Consider the following 18,720-nt stretch of genomic DNA (forward strand, 5'->3'; position numbering starts at 1 on the left):
ATTTCTAACAGGCATAGATTCCATCTGAAAGCCCAGCCAAGGTCTCTTGGCTGCCTTCAGGACAGTGCCCCAGCAGTTTGTCTAACGCTCCCTCTTACCTCACCTTTACCCATGTAGCATGCTCCAGCTATTTAGACAACACACCATTATATCATAATAGTATTTTTAAAAAAAAATTATATAGTACTGACTTTATTTTATAGTGCTGAATTAAAACAATATTGGCAACAGAGACAGGTTAAATTTTTCCTTTCTTCATAGGCCATATTTATTCGGACATTCATCCAATGTTATCACTGGAATTTCATAGCACAGAAGACAATGAAATTGGATAGGCTATTTACTCAGGCCACAGGACTACCCATTAGCCTCTCTTGTCGAAGTGCCATCAGTCTCTGGAACCATCGTTCTTCTGCTTCTGCCTTGTCAACAAAGAGCTACAAGAGAAGGAAAAAGGTCAAGCTTACTTAGGTGTCCTACTGAGATTGGGGTTTGAGAGTTCTGCAAATGCCCTGGGACATTCATTGTCAGAAAACTCAATCAATATTGCTGAGGGGAATGTACATTCAAATATCTAGTCAAAGTTAGGATTGTGCTGTTGTTCATTATCTGTCAGATTGTGCTTCAGAGCTTAGCTCAGGATCCTATTTTCAACACCAGGAGATTCCATAGTGCAGCTAGAACATTTATAGGGAAATGTCCCTGAGAGAGTACTTTTCTCTCATAGGTAAGTAAGTACTGTGTGACACTAAGTACAGTCTGTTGCTACACATCTACATAGGATTGGGGTCTGCCACCCATAATTTAGAAATTAATCCCTTTATCAGACAACTGAATCCTTCATACATCTTCCTAGATTTCACTGTGTCAACTAAAGAATGGATACAAAGCCTAAAGCTAATTAGGAAGGCAGTTCAGGAACAAAAGAGCTTCTTCAAGTATCTCTGAAGATCCTTTATAATGTCTTAATAGAAAAAATCTATGATGACAGACACCTATATTGTTCCCTGTATACAATAAAAAGTGACTTTTCATTACAAAGAAAGTACAGCAGGGTTTATTTGAAGACTTAAAATACCCCAGTATCTACACATGGGTCACACAGAAAACATAACCTTGCCTTTGCGTGCCCTATGTAAACTTTAGTAATCAAAATGTTCCATAATAATAATCACTAAACTTACATTAGGGTGGGCAAGTGAGTTCTCATCTTGGTATTTGATAGCAGTAGGAATACTTCCAGCCACTGTTTCTTTTTCAGTAGCAGTCAGACCAACATTTCCCATTTCTGCTATTGCAGGTTCACCTTTGACTTCCACAGGTTCTGTGGTCTAAAAGGGAGAGGAGGATCAGAATAATAGTCACCTAGTAAACTTTATATTCAATCTAATTCTGTCCTGAGTAGTTGGAAATACCCCTGACCTGCAGCAGTAGACTGATGTGGCTGTGGGATTATTGAAGGGTGCCAGATATATTATAGGGGATACTTTTATCTTGACAAGGAATTACATTTCAGCAATGGAAAAAAGCAGAAGAATCTCTCAGAAGTTGGTTAATATGCTGAAAGGTTATTCTGTTCTATGCACTCCCAAATCTACAACTCTGTGTGACAGAGATTGTTTACTTTAGTTAGCCCAAATTTCTCTGGAAGAATTACTGTTTTAAATCCAGACTGTATTTGTAATCATGAAAATAGATATGTATTGGTTTCCTTTGTGCATGGATGGATGGAGTGCTAATGCTGTCTGGCTGCAGCTTCTTGCACTACATCACATGCCATTTAACGTGACACTACATGGTCATCTGGTGTGATGACCTGGAACTATTTTTGGGTGGGGGGAGATTCCCCAGACATTGTCGCTGGAAAGGGAAAACAAATATTCTCATTTGCGAGTAGACTCAACCTTGTTTTCTTATCCAAACATTAATGCTTTTTATTGCAATATGTAAAGTGTGATCGCTATGCCAAAATAATTATTTATTGGAGCATTTTCATTTCACAGTGACTCAAAAATATATACATTAAACACAGCATTTAGGACAAAAGTGTAATTTTCTTTGGTTAAAATACACACCATATTACAAGATGCATCATGATACAAGATGCATCATGACTGGGATCCATATTTGTCTGATTTCTGATGACTGGGAATTAAGATTATTAGTATGAACAGTCATGTCAATGCAAATTGCATTAATACACCAGCTTTACACTGGTCCACAAGGGTCTTTAGGCAAAGAAAAGAGATTGTGAGATTGAAAACTTACCTTTTTGACTTCTTTACTTGATCTGAATGTCTGAGGAACAAAGGAGTCACTTTCAATTGCTTCAATTTCTTTTACTCGTTTCACTTGCTCTACGAGGCTGGTTTGGTCTATGGAAGAGGGTATAATGTCAGTATGGTTTAGCATACGCTTAGAATCACCCCCCTACAATGTTCTTCTAAGTATTTTTTTCAGCTTAGGAAAAAAAACATTAAAAAAACTGAAGCAAGCTATGCCTCTGTCGAGGAGGAAGTATTCTTGTTTTATTCGGGGGAAAGAATGGAAAAGCTAAAAAATTTTTACAAATGAATTTTTTGCTTTTACACTGCTGACAAGTGAGATCCTTGATAGTACTGAGAGCCAGTGTAGTGTAGTGGTTGAAGTGTTGGACTGGGATCTGGGAAATCTGGGTTCTAGTTCCCCCTCAACCAGAAAGTTTTACTGGTGATTTTGGGACAGTTACAAACAATCTATCTAGTGTGCCTCAAAAGGTTTTTATGTGGATAAGATGGTGAAGAGATGGAGGATGATTATGTATGCTGAACTGACTTCCTTGAAGGAAGAAAGGGTGCGTATAAATATGCAGACATCCCCCCACCTGTGGCAAGAAAATACAAATAGTCCAGTATGATGCTTGAAAGAAGTAGAGGCTTGGTATTGTGTCTCTTGACTTAATAAAGTTCACTCATTATCTGGCAGTCCAACCCTCTCAAGGAGGCCTCCTTCACACCTTGCGAATTGCTTCTATACAGCGATGGTTTGATTTTACAGAAAGCCCATTGTCTCTCAAAAGCAGATCTCCATGAGTATCAATATTGTATTTATGTACAGTATTTTAACATTCTGACGTTGCTTCCATGTGACATTTTAAAGCATTTTTCAAGCTCTGAACAACTGAAATAGTTGAAAAATGTTGTAGAGTTATAAAAAATAAATTCTAAACCCATTTCCTCTGAGTTTCAGTTTAATAAATATGAATCCTACTTTTTTTTCCTGCAACAGAAATAAAGTTAGTAACATCGAGCAAGCATATACCAAAACCAGCAAAAAGATATATCAGAATAAAGGTATTCTGATGCACACTGAAAAACCCAAAGAAACATCACCCCTATTTGCTGAGTTAGGAAGGGTCTCTGGACAGTGTACAGCTAGACTGAGAGAGAAAAGCCATGTTCCTGCATCTAAACTTCTTTTAGGTACCTATCCTAAAATGTATTAGAACCCCTTTTACTCTTTCCCTATCTAAAATTGCATTTCAGTATTATTTATTTGGAATACTACATATACATTTATTATATTATATCATTACATTACGTTATTTGTTTAATAACTGAAGCTGTCTGGATGGTTCACATTTTACTCAAAATAAAATATAATATGAAGTACGAACACAACACAGAATTCAAAGGGTGGATTCACACATGTTGATTTTCCTACATGAGTGACAGGTATCCCATCTGTATGGGAAAAAAATATACACACAATATGTATATTGTCACATGTGACCAACATACCTGGCTATTTCTGCAATATCAAATATTCAGTGAGAAACTATGAGTAGGCAAGGGTATGATCCTTGTATTTGTGCGTGCTCTAATGCGAATGACAGTCACAAACTGGAGACAGGTTTCCCAAGAGTACCAAAATCACAGACTGTTTTCCTGAATTACTTCAGTGACATTAATTGGATAAAAATGGACTGGAAGGAAGCTTTATCCATTAGTCTACAATATTGTTGACAAACACATTATTGGTAGATAAAATGACTTCCATATAATGTTTGTCAGATGTCAGTAGAAAGGATATATATTTCATAGTAAAATCAAAAATAATGGAGTCAGAAAGCTAAGAGGGTACAGACAAAAAAAATCAATACTAACTCATTGGACAGCAAGTCCTTTCACTTTGGCCAGACTGAAAATACAGAACTATTTGTATTAGTGACTGTTGATGCCATTTTTCATACATAAATCATTCCTTGTATAAAAATCACAAACTTGTTCCTAGTAGCGCTTCTGCTTTTATCTTTAACGGTGGTGGAAAAAATAAGAGAAATATGAACACACAGGAAAACTATCGATACAGTTCTGCAGGATGTTTGGCAAGGTGTTCATATAATAAGCTTCAATTTCAAACTGTCTCTTCAAACCACATGGTTTATCTTTGTAAATTAAAACAATAATTCTGTAGTACTGACCTCCTGGAAACAGCAGGTGGCACTACATTACCAGTGAAATCGCAATACATAACTGAAGGGCTTGGGGGGAGGGGGGGTTTCTTGTATTTAGTATCCAAAGTACCTCTTTAAAACGCTCACATTCACAAGCATGTGCACACACAAACACAGAAAACAGCAAGTCATTTGTCTTAAGAATATTCAATGAGTTTTTGTAAACATCATCATAAGCATCTTTAATGTATATGCTATTCCTATAAACAATGGAGAACTATTTGAGTGGCTAACAGTAATTAAAATCCACAAGAGAAAGACATGGAAGTTCAGGCATAATTAAAATAAACCAAATTCTATATGGCAATTTATAGAAGACTGAATATATTGTGACTCATTCTCATTTAAATAAGGTGTTATATGCAAAACATGCCACAATATGCCTACTAGGTAATTTCCTGATGTAAGTTCACTAAAGGAAAATAAAAGTATTGAACACGTATAGGTAAGCAGCAAAAAAAGCTCAATGTATACAGAAAATGTCTGTGACCTGGGAATTTCTAATCTGCCTAATTCAGATGACACAGCTGAAGTGGGAATATGAGAAAGCAATGATACAACAGGAATGATAAAGCATAGTGTAGCAACTGGGATTGTCATATTTCAGGGTAATCTGCAGCATGGACTGTGGCAGGCTGGACGTTGAATCTCGTGTGGTATGTGAACAATGACTGCTTTGCAGCACATTCAGAATTCTGACATAAAACAGGCTCAAGTGAATTTGTAAATACCTTTTTGTGCCCATGCATGGTTTTTAACGCTTAAAAGGTGAACTGTATATTGAAATCTTGAGACATTCTAAAGCCACAGGACTAACACCTGCCACTGCTAACAGCAAGTTCACCTTTTCACAATCCTCACCTAGTCTCTCTCCTAAGGATGATCCCAACAGCAACATACTTTTCAGTGGCCGCTTCACAAGTGCAACTTCATTGCTCATCTCATCTCACCTTCCCCGCAACAATACCTTCCTTCTTCCTAAGTTACAGCCCCTTTCAGCCCCTGGCCCTTGCTGCTATCCTTCCCCTGCTCCAAATCCTACTGTCCATTTCATTAGATTATCCTCCTTCCCTACTTCTTCTAGCTAGCTTCTTGTTTAAGACTGATTTGGAAAGGACTACTTGCTTATTTATTTAATATCCATACCAGCCCATAACTGAAGCTCTCTGGGCAGTTTACAACTATGTATAAAATAACACACACAGACACAGCTATGCCATAAACAATGTTAAAATGAATTTAAAAGTAATTCAAAATAACTAAAATATATGCATAATAGAAAAGGCCCTGCAAAGGAAAAGAATCACCTGGATAATCCACTCAGACCCCTGGATAACCAAGGATATCTTTTAAGGACTCTGCATGAAGGGCTGTCTTGACCCAGTGATGAAAAGATGGAAAGTTTGGTGCCAGGTGGACTGCAGCAGGGAGCTTGTTCCAAAGATGTGAGTGTACTACAGAACAGGCCCTACCTCTTGTTGCCATCCTCCAAGCCTCCTGTGGGGTTAGCACCTGGGGGAAGGCCTCAGAGGTTGAGCATAATGTCTGAGTAGATCATGGTTGGGAGGGGCACTCTGACAGGTATTGTGGTCCTAAGCTGTGTAGAACTTTATAGGTTAAAACCAGCATTCTAAATTGGGCCCAGAAGCATACAAGCAGCCAATGCAAGCAAACCAGAACTGGTCTTATATGTTCAGACCTACAAGTCCCAGTAATTATTCTGCACCACCAGCAGCTTCTGAACCATTTTTAAAGGCAGCCCCATATAGAGTGTGTTGCAGTAATCTAATCCAGAGATCACCAGAGTGTAGATTACTGAAGCCAGGCAGGGGCGTAGCTGGGCTACCAGCTGAAGCTGGCAGAAGTCACTCTGAGCCACAGAGGCCACCTGCACCTCAAGTGACAAAGATGGATCAAGGAGCACCCACAAGCTACAAACCTGCTTTTTCAGGGGAGTGCAATCTAGAATTGGTTGAACCTCTACCATCTGGTCAAGAGACCCACCCACCAACAGCATCTTTATCTTGTCTGGATTGAGCTTCAGTTTGCTAGCCCTCATCTAGGGAAGGAGGAGAGCCATGTATATTTTGTGTGAGGTGAACACATGTATGCAATAGGGATATATCAGAAATTGGTTTAATAAGTTGTTTTTGTTGAACAGCATTTACCCAGTCTGCACCTCCTAAACCTGAATGCAGACTCAAACACAAACTGTGTGATTCAAGTTTGTTCATTTCAGAGCCTGTGATGTTATATGAGCATCAAAGTCAATGCACTGGACAAAATGCATCACACTTTAAGCAAGGGGAGCAAATGTATACATTTCAAAAATCTGCACAACTGATGGATACATTTGGAAAAAGGTGTAACTTTTGTGTGAATAGGATAAAGTTTACAATCTGGTATGAACAAGTCAGAATGAGTTTTATGTTAAAATTCCAAGATCCTCAATGAGCTACAGTTTCACTGATTCACACACACTTAGTAAAGCACATAACACACAGAGTTTTTTCTTTGCCACTTCATTTTACTGTCCACAAGCTTATTTTCTTAGTCCTATTTTCTGCTTGAATGCTTTTGCAATTCATATGCTGGCTATGCATGAATATTTTAAGATCACAATACAGTTACAACAGAAAATTAAACACATGATCTATGTAAAACCAATTAACCAATTCATATGTTGTTTTCTATAATAACACTTGGAGGAGCAAATATGAATATTTTAGCACGTCTCAGTTTTGCACCACAAGGGGGGGAAAGTTCCAGTTTCATAATGTTTTCAACAACTTTAGATATGTGGTATATCTTTCAGATTTATCACAAACTTTTGTACAAGCTTATTTTAAACTGCCAAGGGTACATCCTAAGCATAGTTAAGACAGACATGACCTGCAACTCCCTGCAAGCATATATAGGACTGTGTTCTAAACATCTGAAATGCCAGTTAAATAAAACTTTTGTTTTACCTTTCCACTGAATGCAGTGGGATTATCTATTATCTGTCAGTTGTGGTTCTGCAGGATCACACAGAGCTGGAAAGGGAGGCCCAAGGAAAAAATAGAGAGTAAGGGAGGGGCAGTCCACAAGAAGAGAAAAATGTGAGAGATGTCACAGGGAGCTGAGATAATCCTGCTTCTATACATCCCCTCTCCTAGTGAAGTATGTAATTGGCATGGGGGGGGGGGGACTCAGGCAAAGCCTTTTGAGCTTTTGTTTTTCAGAACTCCCCATTCCCCACTTATACTGGACCATAAATCTGTATGTCAAAGGACATGTTGCTGCAGGGAACCCATTTTTGCACATGTATTATTATCTTTTAGCTAAATTATTAAGATGTATTTACAGCAATATTAGCTAGACAAGTACTCAAACAGCACAATTATAGAGAAATATTTAAAACTCAGAAAAAATGGAAGGAAATACCAATAATGTCCTTAAGACTGTTGGATGTTTGAGAGGGGCGGGGGAGTTCCATCTGCAGCCACATGAACTGGCCAGACTGCAGCCTCTACTACTGTTGCTAGCTGTCCATTTTAATTCTCAAAATCTTACTGACTCTAATTAAATTTCTATAGATGGAAGAGCTGTAGGTTTCTCAGGAACTTGCCAGTGAATGTTGTCTGCCAGCCATCTCCAAACACCCCATAACCACACACAACCAGCCTGTCAGGAGAGTTAATGCAGACATAGTGGGGCATACCACATTTGTCACTGTGGCTAATATCAGAGATACTCAGCTCTTTTTTCTCAGCACACAAAAGCATGATATGTAATTCAATGCTCAATTTACCCTTGTCTCGTAGGAGATTTTTCCCCGCTAATTGATAGAAATTAAGCCATTAATCAAGCCACTAGCCATCATTCAAACCAGGGAAGATGAATACAAACTTTCATCATAACCACCTTCCCCATTTTAGTGTTCATTAGCATTAATTTTTAATGCAATTATGCTATTCTTTTACACTGAGCTCATAAATTACTGCTCTTTTGTTGCTGGCTGGCCTTGTAAAATCCAAGGTAATGCTTTATGCTCTGATCTTAAAGGCAATTACTAGCTTCTTCTATCTTCTATCTATATAGTCCAAAAAACCCTTTATTTAGCATGTTCACTTGGCATGGGTATGCTTGCATATATAACACATATAAAGCATGTACATGCTCCTGATCACATGCACAGAAATACAGACATGCACACAAACAACATATTGTAAATGGGTAGTCAAAATGAAAATACAAAGATGGACAGAAATTCACTAAAAGGATAAGATTATAGCCAGACATATATAAGAATAGATAGTGTGCGCCCCAAAAAACTATGTAGAAAGCAGTAGGTGTGATTTTCAAGTAGCTCTCATTAAGTTTATTTCTAGGCTGCCCAAGTTCAGTGGTACGAAGAAAACAGGTTTTAATTGTCATGACTGTGTGGGAAGGAAGGACAAACATCTATTTGGCATGTTTTACAGCTACCTAAATGCACCCCTAAATGCAGTCTTTCTCCCATGGAAGTGAGTAACTGCTTCCAGGAAAATTGAAAGTGTGCACTTTGGGAAATGTTTGGGATGAAGGCAAATTCAGATCATCACCAGCTAATACTGAGAGTTATGGAAGAAAATGAAAGTTACCCCAGAAACCACATAGAACATCTAGTCCTTAGTTATGTGTATTATTAAATAAGCCTCAGTCAAACAACATATGGATAACCACACTTCTGGAATAAACTATGATGCTCCAAAAATCTATACTTTTAAGAAGGGCTTGAAAAATTATTCATTACTCTGGTATTGCTTTTGTTGCTGTTTTTACTGTATTATTATATTTTTAATATTATGTCCGTTTTATGCATGAATTACCAAGAGGCATCAAATAGCACAATTTTGTGTTTTTATTTTAATCTGTGCAAGGGGCTCTGACTATTAGGTGGTAGAGAAATGTAACAAACAAATAAATCCACTGAAGGACATATGATGAAAGACCACATGATATAGTTCTAGATGTACCTTAAGTATAATTCCAACTTCTAGAAGGGACAATGTCTAGATGCAGGGAAGATTTATTTAAAATAAATCGGAAATTCAACTTGTTTATGGTTAAATACATTGCAGGAACATCTTTAACAAGAAGATGTATAACTTCTGCATCATAGCATTTATAAATTATAAATATATCAAACATTAATAATATTAATAGAATGCCATAATTTACTTTTATTATAAAAATTAGTAACAAAAAGAATACGGTACAATGACCCCAAATGGGCTCAAAGAATCTCCTGATCTTCACACATGATTCTAAGTTCATAGCTGAGGTGCTTGCTCTACAGATATATAGCAAAATTCATTTAGTCTTATGGATTCAGTGTGGATTACAAGATTCTTTGTGATTTTTCTGATCAAAGACAATATATTTTAAACACAAATTTCCCTTTACACTCTGCAAATTTCCCTATTTGTTCTGTTTAAAATATTTTAGGATCACCATTGTTCTGGTTCTAGGACAGATCATACAACTGCTAGATTCTGGGATAGGGTAAAACTTAAGACCGCAATCCTGTACCTTATTGAGTAAACCCAATGAAAATGTTAGAACATGTAACCAGACATGCATAAGATTGCACTAAAATGTGTTATAGAGGCTAGACTCTAGAGACTATAGAGATTTTTGCTGTTAACCAGCAAAACAGCAAAAACAGATAATATAAATTATCTTAATAAGGATTTAACTTTATCTCCCTGTAGCATTTCCATGTGTTACACAAAACAGTTATATTCATTCTTGGTTTGATACTACCCACTTCAAGCAAGAAAGAACACAATCAAGAATTCTCTCTCTCTCTTTTTCTTTTAAGTAAAAAGTGAATAGGTAAAATTTATCTATGGCAATAGGTAAAACTGCAAAAATGTATTAGCTGCATATATAGTGAGTTAAGTTTAAGGTCCGAAAAACTGTTTGCCATATAAGACATGTTAACTAGTAGAAAATGTGCAATTCTATGGTGTGCAAAAAGAGGGGGAAAGAAGAGCCAGAATGGAAGAAAAATGAAACTTGAGACAATGGTCTTTGACATGTGTAGCAGCTGCCAAAGAAACAATCAGTTCACTGATCTCACAATGTGAAGTTCTGTTTGATCCATCCATATATAAATATGTTACTCTAGGTGTGGACCGAAGTACAAAATACATTTTATAGATCATTAACTTCTCCTAAACTGAAGTTCTTAACATATGGTACATCTGACATTCAGAAAGGAGTGGAAGAAAGAACTGGAATGTCACAGGGCAATGGAAGATGGCTATGACTTTGGTATGAAATATTTCTCCCAGCCCAAAATTATACCTTACACTGAAGAAATGGCTATTCAGGATGTACTGGACACCACAATGCCTGTCATCTTCCAGTTGATGTTGGCACTGTGGGACAGTAGGTACGTGTGATGTAGGCCTGTGCAATGGTGGCTCTCTTCTGGATAGACAGTGTTAGAAATATCCATTTTGTCTTTGAGATTCTTATAGTCTCACAATGTAAAAAAATATTCATTGCCAGTGGACTACCAAAGTTCTCACACTGATTAAGAGAGGATACAGCATGGGTAGAAGCTCAAGATACAGATCTCAACCATGTAGCGGGCTGAGGATCTTAGAGCTCTTGCCTCCTTTGAAAGAATACATTCCAAAATATTGCTTTGCCCTGACAAATTCTTCTATATGATCAGTCTACACACCTGTTCTGAGTAAGTTGGATCAGGAGGACGTGGCTTCTGTATGTATTTTATTTTATTGCATTGGTATATCTATTGCTCTTCTTCACTTTTTAAAAAGATTACATTTATGACTTTACTTTGTGTGTAAGTTTGGTTATATTTGGAAATATAAAAGTTAAATTTAAACTGTGAATATATGTTAAAATGTCTTTAGCTAAAATGTCTTTAGCTACTGTCCTCAAATAGGAACCATTTAAAATTATTGAATACAATATACATATATAATTATTAACTGTAACCATCTCACATTTATATTACTTCAAAACATGGTAGCTTATATCATTTGTAGAAAATATCCAGACCAAGGATCTAATTTAACCAACTAGAGGTAAGGGAATATATTAAAACACTGTACCAGGACACCACCACCAACCTTATTTATAACACACTTCTGTAAGTGATCTGAAGGATTGCTTATTAGTAGTATTTAATAAGCAGTCCTTCAGATCCTCCAACCCATGGTTTATTTAATCCATGCTTTGCTGCCCTAATGAGTGTTGGTCAGGCAGCCAAACTGTGTTTTGTTTTCTTAATCTCCGTGTTGTTTGGCCCTGTATGCTAGGGCCCTGGTGAGGGCAAGTAACAGCCAGCATTACAGGTCAATCACAGAGAAACAGGAAGAACAGTGTATGCCTGGAAAGCTCAGGGCAAATGGCTCCCATGTAGTTCTTACTGTAGTTAGCTTGGCACACCTACTTTCAGCTGTTTTGTAATTTTATGTCCACTATCATCTGTACTTGAAAAGGAATCCTCAGAGTACCTGTTCACCAGAGGCAAGCTGCAATCTGGGTCAAATGTGACAGTCTGCTTCACTCAGTGTATCAGCTCTTTTAATGATAAAAATCCTATTTCCCAACTAGTTCTGGGTAAGTATTAGAATGACAGGCCTTATTTTATTCTCTTAAATATGCTATGGGGTGTTGCACTCACATAATGTATTGGTATATTTATAAGAAAATGAATCTGGCAGTGATCAGGTAATAGTTTTTGACTGAATTGATTATTCACTGACAATACCCAACTCAGCCTTGCAAATGCATCAACTGTGTAATAAGGAACTATTAAGAACATTGATTTTCTGATTTCAATTGATAGCTAACAGGCCAAAGTTACACATCAATATTTGCGTAACTAATACCCAAGAGCTAACAATTTTGACAAATGCAAACCTCAATGGACCAAACAGTGCAAATAAATGGAAATTTAAAGCCTAGTTTTCAGCTGCTCAAATGATATACAGCAATGCCAGATTTTAGTTGGACAGTATCTCATGCTGTTATGAATTAAGGAGCTGAACATACACACATATAAATAACTTTTATCAAAAATGCCACTAGTTCATTCAATGTACAAAACTGAGGTAAGGGGCACAAGGAATGGAAAGGGGAAAGGAGAAAGGAAACATCCTCCTATTAGTAGAAGTGTATTCAAATCAATAACATTTATTTTGGGCAGTATATGGAATTCACTGCAGGTTTATTAAAAATATTCCAGGTAATGATAAAATATCTGAAGCATTCTCTCAAGAAAAAATAGTTTAAATAAAATGCGTAACTTACTCGTGGTATTGCTAAGCTACTGTTTATATAATTAAATGTTGAAGATGAATTAAAGATACTTATTAATGCACTTTAATCACACGGGAAATAAATCACTTATTTCCATAACTAATTACCTTGGGTTCTATTTATTCAAAATGCCACCGTGTTATCATAATGACATATGGAAGAAAAATATCCCCCCAAATATGCCAAAATAGGATACATGAAATGGTATTCCTGACTTTGAAGGACCAGGGCAGAATAAGAAATGTTCATGAACTCAAATAATTAGAGGTTCCAGAAAGTTCTTAAGCCAACTGGCAATAAAGCAGATGTAGAACATCTGTAGACTCTTAAAGAAGGCATTTCAGCCTGAAAAATCCTTTACGATATATCAAACTAATAATATGGATTTATGTTTTCATCTTGTGAGGTAGCTGTTGTGCCCCTTGCAGTTTCTGTTAATCATCAAGGATAACAGTATTTTAACACAAAATCTCCTTCACAGCCCATTTTCTTCAATTTTGAACTTGCAATCAAGCCAATGCTAAATTGGTAAGACCACAGTACTTCCAAAGCCAGATGCAATTTCACAAACAGATTTATGGCTTTGCTGCATTAGGACTGTGAAAATAATATTGTAAATAATCCAGCTCTGAAACTGTGCCCTTTCAAAGTGACAGAAATTACCTCAGATTTTCTGGAGTTTTGTATTTAAGACCAATTTCTGCTAACTCTATAGTTTGTGATAATCAACAGAAATGCAAAGTAAAGTAGTTAGTAGACTTTCAAGAATAATGAACCACTAATACACATTTCTCTCTGCCATTTGCTGGTAGGAAAATGGCATTTCCCCCTCATTATTAAACTGGAGATAACCTTTAGTCAACAGAAGGCTTAAATTGAGATAACAGCCACACTTTGAAATATTTTATTATGCAGTAGATAAAAATGCTTTTGAAAACCTAAATCATTTTGATTCTTCTGTACATGACTAATTGAGCAAGGAAAAGTAGGGAAGAAAAGGTATGACCATGGGTGCTATCCTTCACTTGACTGAAATCAATACAAACCTAGTCTCTCTCCTTTCTATTCCTATCTAAAATACTCGGCAGCAGGAAAATCTCTACAATGTTTACTTTTTTGGCATAACAGGAAGAAAAACATTTTTCAGAAAGTGAAACATTTTGTTTGGCTAGCTGGTTATTTTGTAATGAGTGATCCATGCAATATACAGCTTGCCCCTGACCTTTTTGATCAATAGAACCCAATATTAAGGACACTTCTCATTTTTATCACTGTTAAATTGGAAACAGCATTTAATGAACAGCAGAGGTTTCCTGTTTTATTTTCTCTTTCTTCCCTTTAGAACTTCAGCTTCACTATATTATCATACAAACAATGTCACATCTTGATATATAAAAATAGGGATTTACAAAGAATGAAGTTCATCTGACAAAAAGAATGTGTTAAGCAGCACTAGCACTTTGGTGGTCTTCTGGGACTTGAGGATTTCTATGAAGACATTTTCTATGAAGTGACTTTTACCAACTGCAGCCTCATCTGGGTGTGGTGGATCTCACCTTAGTTACTCATACTCTGGCTGCATCCAGACTAAAAATACTGTGACTATTTTTAGTTTAGAAGTTTTATTTAGTGCAAGATGGAATGGTCTGATGTTGGTGGGTGTGTGGTTGTTTGAACTATCTTGTACTTATTTGCTCAAACTTCTTCTGAATTCAATTCTAAGAGCTCATGTTGGCCATAAATGGAAGAACCACTTGCATCCATACCAACCTCCCTCAGCTTCATGATATCAGCTACAGGGATGTCCCCACCCTGTTTGTCCATCACCAGCAACAATTGAATTTATGGGCAGAAGAGTCAGGACCTTTTGTCAGTAAGAACATATTTATGGAACTCCCTCCCCTGTCCCGAAAAATGGCTTACTCTTTCCATTAACAAGACCCTAAAGATCTTTCTCAGTTATTCTGTTTTTCATTAAACTTTATTTCAAGAGTTTGGGCTGGTTTTTTTTTTATCTGACTGGATTTTGAATTGTGTTTCCACTTCTTCACTTTTGTAAATAATACTATTTTAAGTAGCCAAACATACTGCTTTGAGTTGTAATATTGTTTTTATTTTATTTTAGAGAAAAAGACCATTATTTTGATTAAAATATAAATGCATACAGATCAATAAAATAAAGATTTCTTGAAAGACAGTTTGATTTCTCAGCTTTCCTTTCCAACTTCAACGATGTCAACCATTCACCCAACTTCAACGATTTATTAGTTGGTCTATCCCCTTGATCATTTGAGTTATTCTTTTTCAGAACTCTTCCTACTCTACAATTTTGTGTGTGTGTTGACCAGAACTGCATGCTAAAAATGGTTGCACAATAGAATTGTATAAAGGAATATGATACATATTGGCAGTTTATATGTAATTACTTTTCTAATTATGCATATCAGCAAATTCAGTCTCCACAGCAGTCATAACCCAGCTCTTGACCCCATAACATGGCATCAACAGAGAAGGACAGCCCAATTAGAGGAGATATGCTCCCTTTCAAAGAGTATGCGGAGAGGAGATATGCTCAGAAGGCCCCTCCCAAAGGGATGAGGCCCAGGCATGCTCCTACAAAAAGTTCCTGGAAGTGAATACTAGATTGGATTGAACAAACAGCTCTGTGCATGCTCAGAGATTCATTCTGTGTACTTTGTGAGTCTGAGCCAATAAAGAATGCTCTGCAAGGAGAAAAGTCTGTGGCTTTTGAATTCACAAAGGAGGAACATCAGCTTGTAACAGCAAGGGTTGGAGCTGCCTGGTCTTTGTCTGAGAAACTCCCCTGTTCTGAGGCCCCTTCCACTAGCTGTCCATCTGGGTTGTTCCCAGAGACTGCCTGCCCACCTGGGGAGTCCAGCCTCGAGATAAGCATCTCTACTTCTCTCATCTCAGTGTCTACGGAAGTCCCACATTCTCATGCCCCCACCTGTTCTTCACTCCCTTCGCCTTCTGATTTTGATCCTTCTGAAGTCCAGCCAGCAGACCTTGAGAGCAAGGACCCCAAAAAAGCCATCTTTCTTACTCCCAACACAATGTCACCTGATTCTATCCAATTACTTCAACTTGTCAATTTGGAAAACTTCAGAAATAGGATGACTAAGTACATGAAGTGAAGTTTTAAGAAGCAGCAAAGTAGGATGAAAAGGGATGGGAAAGAAAATATCAAATCGGCAATAATGCACTCACTTGCTATATTTTATTTATTTATTTATAAAATTTGTATGCCATCCAATTACTTGCATCTCTGGACGGCTTACAGCATAAATAAATTGAGTGATAAATTAAACAGCACATTAGTTCTTATGTTCTAATCAGCAACAGGTCAAGTTAAAAAAATGACAAAAAGCTTGAATAAAGGAACCAGGCTTTCTTCCTCTTTCTTTGTAAGGGAAGATTTGGATTTGTCCAGTAATTGTGCATAAGTACAAAAATACTTGAATGTAGAAGTTCATAATAGAAATTGTACTAGCAGACTGGGAGGAAATGGAGATAACATACTATTCTTGTGAAGCCAGTCTAAAAAAGAAGCGCTTAACTGTAAACAGGAAAAGATTTGTATGCTTTCTGGTGACCAACATTAATCATAAGCAACTATGTCACAAAACACAAACAAAACTCTTTACCAATTTAATGCAGGATTCTAAAGATACTTCACAATTTGGTGATCATCTGATTTCTATAGTGCATTGTACCTATATTAAATTGAATATCTGCAACTTTTACTATACTAATGAATTGATTTCTATCACAAAATCACAATAAAAGAGGAATCATATATAAAAGGAGATCATAGTATGTACCAGATGTTACAAATTCTCTAGAGATTGGAAATTCAACACCAGGTGGTTATGTCAGCCTAATGAAGCAACATCTATACTCTCCAGGGACCTAATGGGTGTAGTTGGAAGCTCTCAGATATTGCTTAAATATTAAAATATGCCATTTGTTAGGCATTAATTGAACAGTTTGAAACTCCACTGTTTGTATAGTAAATCCATATATGCATTTAATTTACACAATATCATATGAGAATTTTTGCTTAATGTTTGAGCTTTCTTTCATTCAAAGATAGACACTTCAGTTACTAGAATTTACACTGGATCAGACAGCTTTTGATTAATAAAACAATAACGAAACCATATGTTACCTGAAATTAAAATTGAGTTCCTTTCCAAACACACACGCACATGCACACACACGTATGCTTCAAAGGCCACACAGTCAGAGTTCAGGTCACTGCCATAACAATGAACTTCAATAAACTTAACTGAACATAAAGTGTGACCTTTGGCAATACCTAATGAATTTAAGGACATCTAAATATATTTTCTTATCACTTAGTACAGCACTCTACATTATTACAGTGATGAGGGCTACAGAACATGACCTCATGAAACTGAATTCTGCTGTACCATGTTCAGCCATGTTTTCAAAAAACAGCATCAACCTTAACTATCTGAAAATGTATAAAATGAACCTTACCTTGCTAAACTTTGGCAAAGCTGTGGAGGCTATCGTAGATGAGCAAGAGAGTTTGAGTGTTCCAGAGGCCTCAACCGTGTGAAAGGTCTTGTTCCAGAACTCTGCATGGAAATAATCTGCCTGATTTTGGGGGGCTTGTTCAGTGAATGTCTGGCAATGGGGCCACTGGTCTAGGACATGTCCTTCGCCCTGGCATAATAAACAGCTAGCACCAATTGTTTGGCAGCAGCTTAGCTCTGCACCACACATACTTGCAGAATGGCGTCCTCAATGCCATCAGTGAAGCAAAGAAGGGAAAAACAGAGGGAAGAAAAGACAGGCATTCAAAGACATAGTCTGGATCAGAGAGGGAAAAAATGAAGAGGTTTTATAGGAAGGGAAGTAAAAGAGAAGCTGTTAAAGGGGGGGACTCACAAAAGACCTGAAGAAAAACAGGCAGAGACAAGACACTCAGAAATATACTGGGGAAAAGGCAAGACAAGCGGGGGGGGGGGGGGGGGGGGGATGCTCTAAGAGAAAAATAAAGGAGAAAGAACTTCCTGAGGTACCAAATACAAAGAACTGAGAGAAACAAAAGGAGCTCCTCCCTTTTATATGGATGCCTGGGTAGAGAAGAGGTTCCCACCAAAACATTCTTACCTATTAAATCTGCATGGCAACAGGCTTCACACAGGTGCAGAGTCCATATACGTGATGCACAAAGAGCGGGTAGTTATGGGAGTTTTAAGGTGTTTCTAGATAGAGGGCTCTTAGTGAAACTGATCAAAAGCCATTGTGTAACTATTCTGTCTTTTCTTTATTAACATATTTGGGGGGATGAAACATGGGAGAGTTACATGTTGATGATGTCATCATCTGTGAATGAGGCAATGTGACTGCATGACAAAGGCGTCACCTAGAAATAGGCATAGCCTTAAATATCTAGATGGTATCAGGTTATTACACCCTTGGTGCTCAGGTACAGGGCTTCTGAAGATAGTTGTGTGGCTGCAGTTTAGGAGGTGTGGGCTGCGGAATCATCAATACGCTGATGATACCCAGCTCTACCTCTCGTTTTCCACTAATCTAGGTGAGGCAGTGGCTGTGCTGAACCGGTGCTTGGCCGAGGTAATGGAATGGATGAGGGCCAATAAACTCAAACTCAACCCAGACAAGACGGAGGTCCTGTTGATTGGCGGATCAGGCTTCGGAGAGGGTGGATTTGACCTGGTCCTGAATGGTGCAACACTCCCTCTTAGGGACAAGGTCCGCAGCTTAGGAGTACTCCTCGACCCGGAGCTTTCATTGGAAGCTCAGGTGACAGCGATGGTGAGGAGCGCCTTCCTTCAGCTTCGGCTGATTAATCAGCTGCGCCCCTGCCTGGAGTACGACTG

At 37.5% G+C, this 18,720-nt stretch overlaps 1 protein-coding gene across 1 annotated transcript in view; it reads right to left on the minus strand.

Moving 5' to 3' along the window:
- Window positions 1–238: 238 nt before the first annotated feature.
- Window positions 239–18,720, minus strand: part of RSRC1 (arginine and serine rich coiled-coil 1) — a 185,498-nt gene continuing 167,016 nt past the window's right edge. The window contains exons 9-11 of the mRNA XM_044434411.1: window positions 2,269–2,375; window positions 1,185–1,331; window positions 239–437 (exon numbers count right to left, since the gene is read on the minus strand). Of these exons, the coding sequence (XP_044290346.1) occupies window positions 345–437; window positions 1,185–1,331; window positions 2,269–2,375 (347 nt within the window). The 3' untranslated portion in view covers window positions 239–344. The remainder of the gene's footprint in view (window positions 438–1,184; window positions 1,332–2,268; window positions 2,376–18,720) is intronic.

This window comes from Varanus komodoensis, unplaced genomic scaffold (assembly GCF_004798865.1).
Source record: "Varanus komodoensis strain SLA01 unplaced genomic scaffold, ASM479886v1 scaffold28, whole genome shotgun sequence".
Classification (NCBI taxonomy): Eukaryota; Metazoa; Chordata; class Lepidosauria; order Squamata; family Varanidae; genus Varanus; species Varanus komodoensis.